General features: G+C 43.4%; 1 protein-coding gene across 5 annotated transcripts in view; it reads right to left on the bottom strand.

Moving 5' to 3' along the window:
• Nucleotides 1–6,499: 6,499 nt before the first annotated feature.
• The window catches only part of ABCC9 (ATP binding cassette subfamily C member 9), a 71,179-nt gene continuing 63,599 nt past the window's right edge, over nt 6,500–14,079 (bottom strand). For 3 of the 5 annotated variants that reach the window (XM_050324315.1, XM_050324314.1, XM_050324312.1), the window contains 5 exons: nt 12,880–12,988; nt 12,554–12,657; nt 11,647–11,780; nt 11,229–11,291; nt 6,501–8,818 (listed from right to left, as the gene is read on the bottom strand). In XM_050324315.1, coding sequence (XP_050180272.1) covers nt 8,681–8,818; nt 11,229–11,291; nt 11,647–11,780; nt 12,554–12,657; nt 12,880–12,988 — 548 coding nt within the window. In that variant the 3' untranslated portion in view covers nt 6,501–8,680. Of the gene's footprint in view, nt 8,819–9,581; nt 9,762–11,228; nt 11,292–11,646; nt 11,781–12,553; nt 12,658–12,879; nt 12,989–14,079 lie in introns of all 5 variants that reach the window. The other 2 variants (XM_050324313.1, XM_050324316.1) reach the window with 2 other exon arrangements.

Here is a 14,079-nt window from a genome sequence, read left to right as displayed (position 1 = left end):
ACACATGCACGTGCTCAGCTTTAAATAGATGAGTGGTTCCTGGAAACTTCTGTAGAACTGTCCTGTGCCAGTACCACATACCCAGCACCCAGAAGGGAGACAGACACAAAGCCCCTGTCATATTAGGCAATTAGCTAAATATTGGTGTGTGAAATTAATTTCAGGCAGACGAGAAGCTGCAGTCTGAAAAATCAGGGTTTAAACCAAATACCTTTAGATTCTAACCAGACTCTGAGTGCAAATACATTGAGTCACTTGGCTGATCTGCTGGATCAGCCTGGTTGGTACCAACTCTGCAACTTTGTGTGCTGGGTTTGGGCAACTCAGAGCATCACCCTCCTACAAATGGGATGGCAGGGACAGCTCAGGGGGGGGTTGAATTATTTTTTTGATGCAGCCTCCAAAAGTGGTGTAACTATCAGAAACAACAGGTTAATTAACATTAAAAAAAAATATCTGTTCCCTTTTCCTTTTCCCTTTTTCCTTATCCTTTTCCTCTTTTCCTTATTCTTCTCCTCTGCCTTTCTCTCTATGAAATATTTGCTCCATACTAGGACTAGAAACAAGATTGACATTCCCCAGGATGCAACTCAAAAAATAAAAAACTGCTTGGAAACTGCAGGGAACATCTCCCACCCCTCACTTTTCATAAGGTCCTTGACTTGTATTACTTTGCATCTGGCACAAATTGACTCCTGTCACTTGCCCAATTGCACAGTTTCCTCTGGCGTTCTTGGAATCCACAGCTTTACAAACAGGGTCACAGAAACACCAAGAAATGTGATTTTATTTACCTGGCACCTCAGAGCATTCCACACCTGTGTGGCTGTTTTCAGCCTCAGCCCCTTCTCTCTCAGCCAAGGCTCCTCAGCTGCCCCTGTGCTCCTCACACCGTCTCTGCTGGCAGTGACTGCGACTGTGTGGCATAAAATCAGCCTGTGCATCAGCAGCTAGTTTGGAAAAAGCAGATCTAAACCGTCTCTGAGGGCAGGTGGGAGCGAGGAGCAACCTTCCTCAAGCTGGTCAGGTGGAACAGAAACTGCTGCCAGCATTGGTACTGTCGGGCTCTCCTGCAAGCTCTCAGATCCACATGTTCCCTGCTAACCTGCTGGGGGTCTCCTCACCCTTCATTGGGCACCATGCAGAGGGTGGAATTTTTGCAGCTGAGACAGGAAGGGATCCATCAAACTCACACAAACAGTTTTGGTACAGCCCCAGTGTGATTAAACGAAAGTTACTGACGGTTTTACCCATCGTTGTACACTGGAGGAAAAGTGCTCACAAAATCCTGCCTTTCTATACTGAAAGAGCTTCCCTCTCACAGGAGGAGATGCCTTCCTCCCTGCTCACACTGGAGATGAGCTTTGAGGAAGCCTGCTGGGCCATGACCACAGGGATGTGAAGATCAGGGGCCACCAGACACCATTCTGAGCACAGCACCCACTTCCCCCAGCTGCAGCACACGAATATGCTCTGGAGAGTGACAGCTACTAAAAACGCTCCCCTTTGACCTTTTAAATACTTGCTTGGTTGCCACATGCACAATTAAGTCTGAGATTTAAGTAAGAGCTGGGAAAATCTCCTAAAATGTCTCCTAACCCGTTTGGTTGGGAACACAGTGTCTGAGTGCTGTGAGCACAGCCTTTTCAGGAAAAAACATGATCAGAATTGATGGCAAGTTTGGGTCCAGTTTTGTTATGGCCCTCCATGCATCTCCTGCTTGCTATTTCATTCCCCTCCACCCACAAGAGTTACTGATAATACGGTAAATATCACCTTACAATTATGTCTATCTAAGAAGAGGATTAAATAACGTGCTTAGACGTGAATCTGAAATTTCCACATTATACTTGTGGGCAGCCCTTTCAGAAAATCCTGCTTCGTAATAAGTTTTGTTTGAAATTCTAATCTTAGCTTAGAGATAGGATGACTTTGCAGGCTTCCAGAGATGTCATGCACTTAGAAAGAGGCTTCCACAGACACACAAAGCTGATAAGCCATATTCGGACTGCGTGGATGAACTCTTCCCCAGATGAGCTGGCAGGACATCCATCAAACATGAAAGAGCAGAAACTGCAAACTAAGGGCATCTGTTACCCTGAACGAGCTCTGTTTTTTTTTTTTTCTTTTCCTTGTTTCATGCAAGAGCAGCGGGACAAAAATAGTCTTTATCATCAAAATATATGCAACTAGTGCCCCTCATCCTATATAAGTTGCATGTTTCTTACATGTCCTTTCCTGGGGCAGGAGTTTATTCTGAGGCTCTGGGAAGAGGAGCCCCACTTTGGGTTTGGACTCCTTAGTGTCTTTCTGTTGCATTTCTCCATTTTTTTCCCCCCATAGGGCTGCCTCAAAAACCACACTCAAAAACCCAACTATACTCAAAACAGCAGAGCTCTCTGAATGTCTGAGAGCTGTTCCCAAACTCTGGAGAGTCCAAGAGCAAGATCTGCTAATCTGCTCCTCAGTGACCAGGCACAGCTCTGTATGTTCCTTGGTGTCATTGCCCTCTTCCTGCTGTTCAGTCTCATCTCAAGTTTGGATTTTAAGTCCCGTGGAGCAGGGACTTCCTCACTAAACGGTATCCCAAAATGTCCAATGCCTGATTTTTTTAAAAACATCTTCCCCTGCAAAGTCGTTTGTCCAAGTCTTTCAGGAAGAATTTCTTCACTGAAAGGGTGGCCAAGCCCTGGAAGGGGCTGCCCAGGGAGGTGGTGGAGTCCCCATCCCTGGATTCAAGAACTGACTGGATGTGGCACTCAGCTGACAAGCTGGTGTTCAGTCAAAAGTTGGACTTGATGACTTTGGAGATGTTTTCCAACCTAAATAATTCTGTGATCCTTCCACGGCAGGGTTTGGGCTTGTGTTGGGCAGCACTTCCCTCCCACCCAGTGCCCAGGTGTGGTTTGGGCGTGGGATGCCCCAAGCACAGTCCAGAGACTGTTGTAAATGTGCAGGGTGGACAAGGCAAACCTTATTTTGGGATAGTTGTGGGTTTAGACACAGGGATGCTCCCACAGATGGGCAGTTTCACTTTTCCCATTTTATTTGGCTGTGTGGGTAGAGCCTAAACGTTGGGTCAAGGAACAGGTAAAGCTGCTCCCTGAAGCAAAAAGCCAGAAAATAAGAGAGGGATAACTCCTGCTGCTGGGATAAATTAGAGCTGCCATTTCTCCTTCTCTTCTGGCGGTATCTGGAGGAACAAAGCCAGGTGTTGAGGGCAGGGCTTTTCATTCCACCTCCTTATCCAAACTGGGCTTATTCCTCTGGTGCAGCAGCAACCATAAAGCTTGTATCTGGCTTCAGCCTAGGATGAGATTCATAGATTTTTATCTCCTCTTTTGGGAAGCCCAGAACTGGCTCAGAGAGCCATGCCACCACCTGAAAGAGATTTTTATTTTTCTTCCGGTTTGTGAAACGGAATTTCTTTGTCTTTCCATCATTTTTTGTGTTTCCAGGACCCCTTTCCCCTAAGTGACTATCTCTGCTGGCTGCAGGGTGAGGGTTAAACCAAGATTATGCCATTGATGGAAGAGAGGTGCCATGTTTTATTTTAAGATCATGTCACAGAGTATCTGGCAACTCAGAGCCCTCAAATCTCAGATGCTGTGGCGAGACCTGGAGAAGTGGAGGGCCCCAAACCCAAATGATTCAGCCACGAAAATCTGCAGTACTCAGAGCCTCTAGAACCTCAGGTTCCTGCCTCTGATGGAGAATTCCAATGGTCACACTGCTGAAGGTGTAAGGGTCTGATCTGACCAGCAGAATAAAAACACACATAACCATTTAATATGAAAGAATATGCTGTTTTGGGGCATCTGTAACTGTGATCCTGAAGGGTGGTGGTTCTGGACCATGTCATTTACACTAAGCTGCATTAGTTCCTTAGTTACATGGTTAAATATTTTACTGGACGTTTTAGTGATATTTATGGACCCAGCCAGAAAACCCTGAAGTAAATTAAAGGGAGAGTTAAGAAATGTCATGGGAACAGCTACGAGGAACTCTTGATGGGCAGTCCTAGCTGACACTGTTCATTACTTACTTATACCTTTAATCCAAAAGTTGTATAACCATGTCATGTATTTATATATAAACCAGACTAATATACATACATGGCAATGAATGCACTGGGCAGTGAAATGTGCAACGTGTGAGCTGAATGCTGCATTGTTATATAGGACTTCACAGCATGAAAATCTCCATGTTCCATGAAAATGAAAGAAGGCATCTTGCGTGTGATGGATGACAATTACACCCAAGAGAAGCTAATTTAAAAAGAATAAAATATTTAAATGACTTCTTGTTTATAATCTCTTAAGAATGAGGCTTATTATATTAGAGAAATAAACAGCCCCTACCAGGAATGTCTGTTATGTTTGCATGGGTAGTGTGTAACAGCAGACAAATACTCTTAACAGTGAATAATTAATAGTAACTGTAGTAAATAGAATTTCTATAAATCTCTTCTCTTGAAGGATTACATTTGGAAGCTTCTCTGAACTCCACGGCTTCACACAGCCCAATACTCTCAGCTGTCCTGCCAAAACAGCATCAACAAGCTGCTGGTTTGTTAGAGAGAACTCCTTCCTTCCAACAATTTTTTTGATAATCTGAAAACCTGTTAATCTCTCCCCACAGTCCTGCACACAGGTCGATTCCAGTGGAGAGAAAACAAGGCAGCAAAAAGCCAGTGTGGAAGTGATTGGGATGTTTGCGTGGCAATGAATAATTTGATTTACGGTTTTGTTTTCGGACTTTTCTTAGTGCTCCCTTAGTTTTGCCTCTGAAAGGATTTATTTCCAAAGAAACCAAGGAGCTCTTCCCATGCCACCCTGGAATTTATATCAGAGAGTTTACGTAACGCATTTTGAGTTTAAATAAGGCTTTCAAAAATACTACTTGAGGATACAGATACGATGAGTTAACTTTTGCTTTTAAACACATTTAATGGGAGAATCATTGCTCCAGAGGGATTTTTACCAGTAGCACTGTGGCTTCTCAAGATATTTCCAAACAGATTTCGATTGGCAGTATCACACTGGGTTATGGTGCTTCCCAGGGAAACATGCTCCAACTTTTGCCACCAGATAATGGAAATATGATAATGGAGAGATGGCCCCTGTCCACAGCTTTGTTTACAGAGGCATCTGTTTGCCTTAAGTGCATTATATCTCCCTTTGTGATAAAATACCTAAAAAAAGCTTGTGTAAATCGTATGTGTGAGGTTTCCTTCAGCTTCTCATGATACATTAGCAAAGTGGTCTGTGCATGTATTGGCATCTTTTCACAACAAAGCACGACAGCCCATTGCTTTAGGAAGCAAAAAGGACACAATTAATTAAATTAATTAAATAGAACAATTTATTCTTTAAGAAATTGTAAGAGACCAACTTGACCACATTCAAAATTATACCTGTACTTTAAGAAAGCGTAATTCTATACAATTACTATTTGCTGAGGTTTTATACATAATGAGATGGCAAATTCTTTGGGTCATATTCTTCCCTGTGAGGGTGGGTAGGCCCTGGCACAGGTTGCCCAGAGAAGCTGTGGCTGCCCCATCCCTGGAAGTGTCCAAGGCCAGGCTGGATGGAGCTTGGAGCAACCTGGGCTAGTGGAAGGTGTCCCTGCCCATGGCAGGGGTTTGGAATGAGATGAGCTTTAAGGTCCCTTCCAACCCAAATCATTCAGTGACTCTATGATTCAGTGATCCTTCTACTTTGCTGCTTCTGTCACAGAAACAGTTAACAGAAAAAGAAATGGAGATGAGGTGAGAAACAAAATTAAGCATCTCTCACAGAGATGATTTTCCTCTGTCCATAGTTAAAGAAATGTACACATGGTCAGTGTTTGTATTCAGAGCTCCTTTGCAAGAGGAGGAAGTGCAAAATATCTCAGTGATGAAAACTTGCTTAGTTTAACGCTTAGAGGAACAAACCAACCTCAGAACATGACACTTGAGTGTTCCCCTGAAGGGGAGGGGTGTTATGACAGAAAGCTGAAGATGGGGAAGGGAGAGGGAGTGCAGTGCTGTGTGAGAGGAGAAATGGGGCAGAGGGTATGAGGCTAAATCAGGAAGGAGTGGGAGGGCACAGGCAGAATAAGGAGCATTCAGGGATACAAGCAGGAGCCTCAAAGAGGGTGTGACATAGGGAGATGGTGAAGAAAAAAAGTGAGGATGCTGTGGAAGAATATAAGGCGAATGTTTCCTTTACCATGTACGTGCCACAGCCCAAGGAAACTGCTCTCAAACGGGACCCACTTCAGACTTCTTTGTGAAATCAAAAGAAATTTGTTTCAAATTTCCCTTCTGCACCCTTCTTAGGAACAAAACAACTGTGATAATATTGGCAACATTCTCTTCTGTTAGAGAAAAACAAATTAAAATGTTCAGCCTAGCCCTTGGTGAGTGTATACCATCATGTGCACAGCAGCTATAACTGGAGGAGGTCCCCTGTGTCTACAGCAGGTGGTTTATGTTTGCTATCTCTGTTTGGGTTTGTGTATTCTGAATAGAATTAACTGCTTTAGAAATCAGGCTGTGCTTTTAAACCTGCTCACCAAACACTTTGACCATGGTTAACCTGACAGCAGGGCCAGTATTCCTGCTCTCCTCCCCCAGAATGAAGGAATCAGGCTGGTAGGTTTTTCTCATCCCATAATATGTTTTCGATGTGTTTAAACAGCAGCATCAACTTCTACAGCTCCGGATGAGCAAGGAAGTTGCTTCTTACACCTGCAATGGCTCTGGGACAAATGTAAGGCCAAAGAGGTGCTAATTATTGGCCCCTCTTAAATACCACAAGACACCTCACACAATCCCAGGCCCATGGTAAGTATTTAATGCAGTGGGAACTGGGATCTCACTGAGTTAGTTGGCATTACTTAAAATAAACCAGGATTGCATCATCACCAAAGATACGCAGATAAACAAAGTTTTTTGTATTTCACACTGGCTGAGTCTGACAGCTATGGATCCAGTTAGCTTTTCACTGAAGGCAGTGAAATTAAATCAAGAATTATTTTAGTCTTCTGGTTGTGAAATTTGGGTAACAATATGTGCTTCTGCTGCAAACATCTGCTTGTTTATTTAGTTTATTTTATTTGTATGACAAAGGTCAACACAGGGAATTAATCAGGAAAGAAGAAAAACTTTTCACAGCGGTAGACAGGGAAATCACAGAAGTACTTCCCCTCATAAATTGTTCAAGACTGAGCTTCTTTGTTTAGTTGTGTCCCACAGCTTTTATTTCCAACAGTTAGAGGGGAAAAAAACCCTCCAAAAATCAGTAAAAGAGATAAAACACTGTACAATTATTGCGCTACCAGACTAAGTGTAATCCCATTTTAAGTCCTACAACTTCCCCAAAATTCATTGCATTTTCTTTGGGCCAAATACTGTGTCTTATGTTATTTTAATTGCACTAAAAATAGGCTTAAGTGCATCTGGTGGTCTTCCTAAATCTTGCAGCAATTGGTGAATACGAATCACATTGAATATTGTTACAGAAGCTGATGTCTCAACTGTGCCTTGGAAAAATATGTGTGTGAAACTCCTTCTGGAGGTTTCTGTGGAGTTGACACAGGTCAAGGTTTAACCATGTGCATTAGTCAAGTGCAGGCGACCTTTCCAAAACTATATGAGGTAAATACCTATCTAACTTCACCTAAATTTTCAAGGTATGGTAATAAATTGAAAGTCATACCTCCTTGTACTAGATCTGATGCAGAGATGTGCCAGAAATGGGTAAAGGAAAAGGTTATCCCATGATTAAAAAAAAATAATGTGAAGGACTAAAGACATACAAAACAATCAGTGGTTGGCTAATAAAGCAGAATATCTTATTGGACACGATTAAAAGATTGGCTAAAACCAAGTTTATAAATTCAGATGAATTTTAATACAAAATCTTGAGACACTGTACAAAAGTCCTCTACAAGCCTATCAAAGCATGCATAGTTTTAGGGTGATTTGAATCTCTGGTCGATGAAAACTGCCAGAATTAATACGGATTTAGGAAGAACTGGCTGTAGGAATAAGCCATCATTGCACTGAAATGCTGTCGCCACTCGAGTGTGCTAACTGGAGTGAAGGACAGGAAGAATTTCCCTGTTCCCGATGAAATTCCTTTCCCTCATTCACTGCTCCTGCACTACGAGTTGGAGAGCAAAGTTTACGCCTTTGGAATGCAGCAGATTGCCCCAGGCCTTCTGGGGTTGGATTTTTTTCCCGGTTTTTCCCCTCTGGGGACAGAAAGCTTCTGGGGAACCTCTCGCTTCCTTGACAAAGTGCACGATTCAATCGCCAGTTCCAACCTAACATATGTACTTTATAAGATCAGTGCATTCTTTTGCTCTCTATAAAAGACAATAAAGTCAATAAAAAGTCTAAGGAGAATGCCAAATTCCCAGGAAGCTAAAACTCCTCCCTCTGTGTGTGCGTGTGCGTGTGTGTGCGTGTGAAGTTTGAAAGCTTTGAAGAAAGTGACATTTTTATTGCTTCAAGGCATACATGTATTGCAATAGATTTTATTATTTTGGAAGACCGAAGTGTGAAGAAAGAATCTCTGAAAAAAAAAGGACAAAAAAAAAGGTAAAAGTGATGTTACATTGAGTAGAAAATATTCTCATTTCATTCGTTTAAAAATAAGCTATTAAATTGCATCATGTGATTTCTTCACATGTCAGCCCGGACAAAGGAAGCAAAGATGCCATCTTCCTGGGAAAGGAGGTTCTCAGGTGTGTCATATTCCAAGATGTTCCCTCTCTTCATAACGATGACCAGGTCTGCAGTGAGGATGGTGTGAACCCGATGCTGCCCGAAAGGAAAACAAACACAGGTTTTCATTTTGATAATTCCCACTGCAAGTCATTAACCAGGCACGGTAAGCTGGGGAAAGGCTATCTTTGTTTATCCTTTGTATTTGGACTAGGTCCTCGTACTTTGTCTTTAATCTAAGGTCCAGATTACAGCCTGGGCCACCAAGCCTGAAAATACTTAAGCATGCACTCTACCTTTGAGTGCCAATTGCCATTATAGACAGCACAGCTGTTGGAATAAATCTCCCTGAAATACATCTTCCCCTAAGGAAATATGGACGAGAAACATCCTGGATATGCCTGCACTGTTAGGTGGCTTAGCATCCTGCTCTGCTCCGTGGTCTCTGTACCCCACCAGTCTACTCTCCCTCTGGACTGTCCCCTTCTATAAACGAATTATTTGAGATCTAATTTGAATGTGCTCCAGGCAATAGTTTAACCCCATGGGCAACAGGAATGAAACCAGTTTGAGTTCAATTTCATATGAATACACCCACTCAGGTATAGATGGGAAGAATTCTTAAAAGTAGGATATTTCTCTTTACAGGCTGAAAATCAGAGATCACTTTAGGGGTTGGACTCCTTTGATGTGACAGTTTCGATGTCTAAGCTTAGTTACCTGTGTTTAGCATAAACAGTCATGGAATTAAACAAACCCAGGAACCACACAATAAACACCTCCTTGCACTGTGGCCTCAGGAGCTGTGCAGCAGAAAGGCAGCAGAGTGGAAGGGAACTGAAGAGGTAAAAATAACTACCAAAGAGCCAGAAGTCTCGTGAACAGTGTGGACTGAGAGAGTCTACTTGTGAGTCTTCACCAAAGTGGTGAACAGGCCGTCCTCTTTGAGGAGTAAGTTTGAGGCAGTGTCACATTCAACTAGAGAGCCCTCAGAAAGGACTAGGACAAGATTGGCGTCCAAGATGTGAGACACGCGATGCTGGAAAACAGAAAAGAGAAACGGGTGGGTGAAGGAAGGATCAGCCAAGAGCGAAGAGAGGGAGGAAACGAAGCCAATTCTGTCAGGAAAGCTAAATATCAATGTGTGCTGTTCAGCTTGAGACACCAAATTTGGAAAGGCAAAGCAAAAGGAAAGCGAGAGCACCTGAAGGGAGACAGACTGAGAGAGACTATTTACAGGAGCATGGAGGGACAGGACAAGGGGGAATGGCTTCAAACTGAAAGAGGGGAGGTTTAGATTGGATATTTGGAGGAAATTCTTCCCTGTGAGGGTGATGAGGGTCTGGAATGTTCTAGTCCAGGTCGCCCAGAGAAGCTGTTGATGCCCCATCCCTGGAAATGTCCAAGACCAGGTTGGATGGGGCTCTGAGCAACCTGGAATAGTGGAAGGTGTCCCTGCCCATGGCAGCGGGGTTGGAACAAGATGATCTTTAAAGTCCTTTCCAACCCAGGCCATTCTATTATTCTACAATCCCAGTCAGGAGGACAGTACTGAAAATTGGAATGGTGTGTAAATGCAGGGGAACATGCACACCAGTGGCATCTTCAGCATTCACACATCCAGGAACCTCACAGCACATTGTAAATGAGCTGGGTTAAGTGGTTTGCCCGACACAAACTAGTCACTGACAGGCTGGAAACCAGAGTCCAGAAGGCCTGACTCTAATCTCTGACCACAGGACTGGATTCCAGACAAAGCAAATGAAACAGCTGTTGAAACATGCACTTATCCCGTGGAGAAAACATCTGTTTGTTGACTAAGCCTGCTGTCACAAGGTGGAAATATTCTTCATGATATCCACCATGTGTGTGCATGTATATGGCTGGACATTCATGTGCAGATTTATGGAATTTTTGGGCACATGAAAAGGCAGGAAAACAGGAAAAATAATATAAACACTTAGTTGAAGAGATCTTAAATTTTGGGCAATTCCCATTGATTCAATTTTTGTAAACCTTTATCATAAACACATCTTTTTGTCCTGAAGGAGAGAAAAGATAACCCAGCTTGAGAAACCACACCAGAGAGGTTTTGAAATCTCAGGTCATAAATCTGGGTTGTGATTGTAGGCACTAAACACCCGTAGACTTCAGAGGCAAAATTCAAACCTAGATTTTGATGCAACTTTCCGTAACAGTTTAACCCATGCATCTGGTTTCAATCTTTTTAGTGAGATTGACTTCACATTTTCCTGGAGACAGTGAAGATAGTGAAGTTCTAAGTGTTGAGATCTAAGTGTTTTAGTTTGACAGCAAGATAGCATTTACCGAAAGATTTCAGGTTGATCCAGTCTTGACTTGTTCTGGTATCTGGGAATACCCTGATCTTGTGGTTTCCTTCTCTGTTGGGATGTCTTTAGTTTTGTGTAGTGATGTTTAATGGGTGAAAGGCAAGATGAACTGCCTGAGGAATGAGGAAAGAGCATTTTCTGGCATCAGCACTCACCGCTATCGTTACAACCGTGCGGTCTGCAAACGCAGTCATCACAACCTTCTGCAAGATGTTCTCCTGTCAGAGGAAAAGCTTATTTCAGTTACATCATCCTTTTACATTTTAATTCATGTGTCCTCAAGCACCTAAGAGAGATCATCATATTCCACACTGTCTCTGATCCGCTCACCAGACTGGAGGTAGCAATGAAACGTAATGAAACGTGAAATCAGGGATTTTCTAAAGCATTTGATTTTATCGTTTTTTCCCCCCTCACCACAATCCCCAAACCACATCAACATCAATGGCCGAGACCAAGCACAGGAGAGGAGCAAAACCAGGCAGCTTTTTATGCTGGGGAGATCTCATGGCTGACAACTTGGGTGCCTCTTCTCCTGGCAGATCCGTGGTGCTGGTTGCTGAGTGTACTCACTGTGGCCATGTCGATGGATGCTGTGGCTTCATCCATGATCAGAATGCTGCTCTTGCGGACAAAGGCCCGGGCCAGACAGAAGAGCTGCCTTTGCCCCACACTGAAGTTCTCTCCTCCTTCTGTGACCATGGCATCTGGAATAAAAGCGGTTACTTGGAATGTCACAGCCACTGGAATGCTGTCTGTGACAGCTCTGCTTGTGCGCTATTTCCAGGGACAAAATACAAAAGCTAATAACCCTAATCTTGACTGAACAGTGGAATGGAGGGATGCCAAGAAAAGTGAGCACGGCTTCTTGGGAAAGGAGCAATATATCATTAAACAGTTGGCTCCAATAGTTGGCCCAAATTTGTTAGGAAATTTGGTAGGCTGCAGGGTAATATCTTAGTAGTACGAAATATGCTTAATATGGAAATAAATATGTGAGTTTCCTTCATGAATTGGATCTGAAATGGTAAGAAAAATACTCTTGTCAGTGTTCTAGATGAGCTACAGCTCTGCTGGCAGAACCAGATTCTGCTAAAGGAGAGGAGGTAAAATTGCTCTTTTTAGTCCTTACTGACTAATTATCCCACTATGATCATACAATCATAGAATCATAGAATTTTCTGAGTTGGAGAGGGCCCACAAGGATCATTAAAGTCCAGCTTCTGGCCCTGCACAGGACAGCCCCAAGAATCACACCACCATGCTGAGGTACTGCAGAATTTTTCCACAGTGCATGGAAAACCAGATCACTCTGCAGCTTTTCAGTAAGAATATTCTCTCTAGTATGGACAGAGAATCTTCACTGTGTGCCTGTCAACTCCTGCATGATGGTTCAGAGTGTCAGATCACACATATCTGTTTATATGTGCATGCATGATTTTATTATTGTCCTGTGTTCCCAGAGACTTTTCGGACATACCAAGGCCTCCAGGCAATGACTTGACCATGTTCTTGAGCTGAGCAATCTCCAAAGCTTCCCAGAGTCTGTCATCAGTGCACTTGCATTCTGGATCCAAGTTAAAGCTGCAAAGAAAACCACAACAGGAGCCTCATAACTGCAATTACACTCAACTCTTCTGCAAATTAACACCTTGCCATTGTATATGTGCCACTTGACTCGCCCTGGGCAGACTCTGTGGATAGTTTGGGCTGAACTAGGCAGGTTACTTCCCTTTTCCATACCTTCCTCTTCCAAACAGGCCACGCAATGCTGCCTGTCCCCCCTCCATGATGACGTGCACCTACCGGATGGAGCCACTGAACAGGATTGGATCCTGGAGAATGATGGAGAGTCGGGAGCGGAGAGTGTGAAGAGGCAGTTTGCTGATGTCTATTCCGTCGATCACTATCCTCCCTGTTTGAAACAACACGCAGAAGACATGAGGGAAATCAGCTCCTTCGGGCTGGGCTCTGCCTCTGGGACCTCTCAATTGCTTGTGCACAATACATGGATGCATCTGCAATCCATACATCAGGAGGCCAAACTATCCTTCAAACTTTAGAAGGAACGGGGTGGCATTGATGTTTTATCAAGATGCAGATCAGAAAAAAAAAAACAAAAAACAAAAACAAAAAGGATGTCCTGCTCCACTCATGCTCATTCCTACAGCTCAGTTCCATTTGAGTATTTGGTGCAAACTAGCCTACATACTGCTCTGCTGCCATAAGGTTACTGGAAGCAGTCACATTAATCACTCCTTCTCCCAGTAGTTCATTCCCCAACAAGAAGTTGTGGCAACAGCTGGGATAATTGGTAAAGAAAGAGGATTTTTTCCTTTCCTAGTCACTGCTTCAGGTCAGTGAGCACGCAGATCTCATCTGAAAATCTGATTTATGGCATTCTGGGTGTGACAACTGGTGATATTCAGGCGAGGGAGGTGGGAAAAATGTACGAGATAAACTGGTTGGCTGTTCTGTAAATGGAAGGTGGTGAGAAGGGCAGAAGGAATCTCTCTCTTCCCTTGAGTACTCTAAAAAATCCAGGGATGACTGACCCCACTGACTTCCCTTGGACATGGAAACTTCCTCCAGGTTGTGGGGAAGGGATGGGCCAGGGCAAACTGCATGAGGACATGGTAAGGGGTATTTTCATCAGGCATTTCTGCAGTTTCCACGTGGAAAACCTGGCAGATAAATGGATATTCAGGGCTGTGCACGTGTGTCTCTTCTGTCATTCCCAGATTGTCACGGTACTGCATTTTGTAGGTTGATCTGTGTGGCCCTGTCCTAAGGAAATGCATGTTTGGTAGAAGCCAAGGTGCTCAAGGAAAAGAAAAGAGGAGATGAGAAGACCTAAGGGAAAAAAAGTAAATTCTAGAGGAGCTGGAAAACTGGGAAAGTAGTGATCTGCAAGACAGAAATGAGAGGTAGTTTGAACAGAGGGTAAGAGAAGGAAAACACTAAAGCACAAAGCAAGAAGCAAGAGTAGGGAAATAAAATGGAACA

Source organism: Myiozetetes cayanensis, unplaced genomic scaffold, assembly GCF_022539395.1.
Source record: "Myiozetetes cayanensis isolate MyiCay16 unplaced genomic scaffold, myiCay2020 scf3, whole genome shotgun sequence".
In the NCBI taxonomy this organism is placed as follows: domain Eukaryota; kingdom Metazoa; phylum Chordata; class Aves; order Passeriformes; family Tyrannidae; genus Myiozetetes; species Myiozetetes cayanensis.
This window is presented reverse-complemented; position numbering and strand designations above follow the sequence as displayed.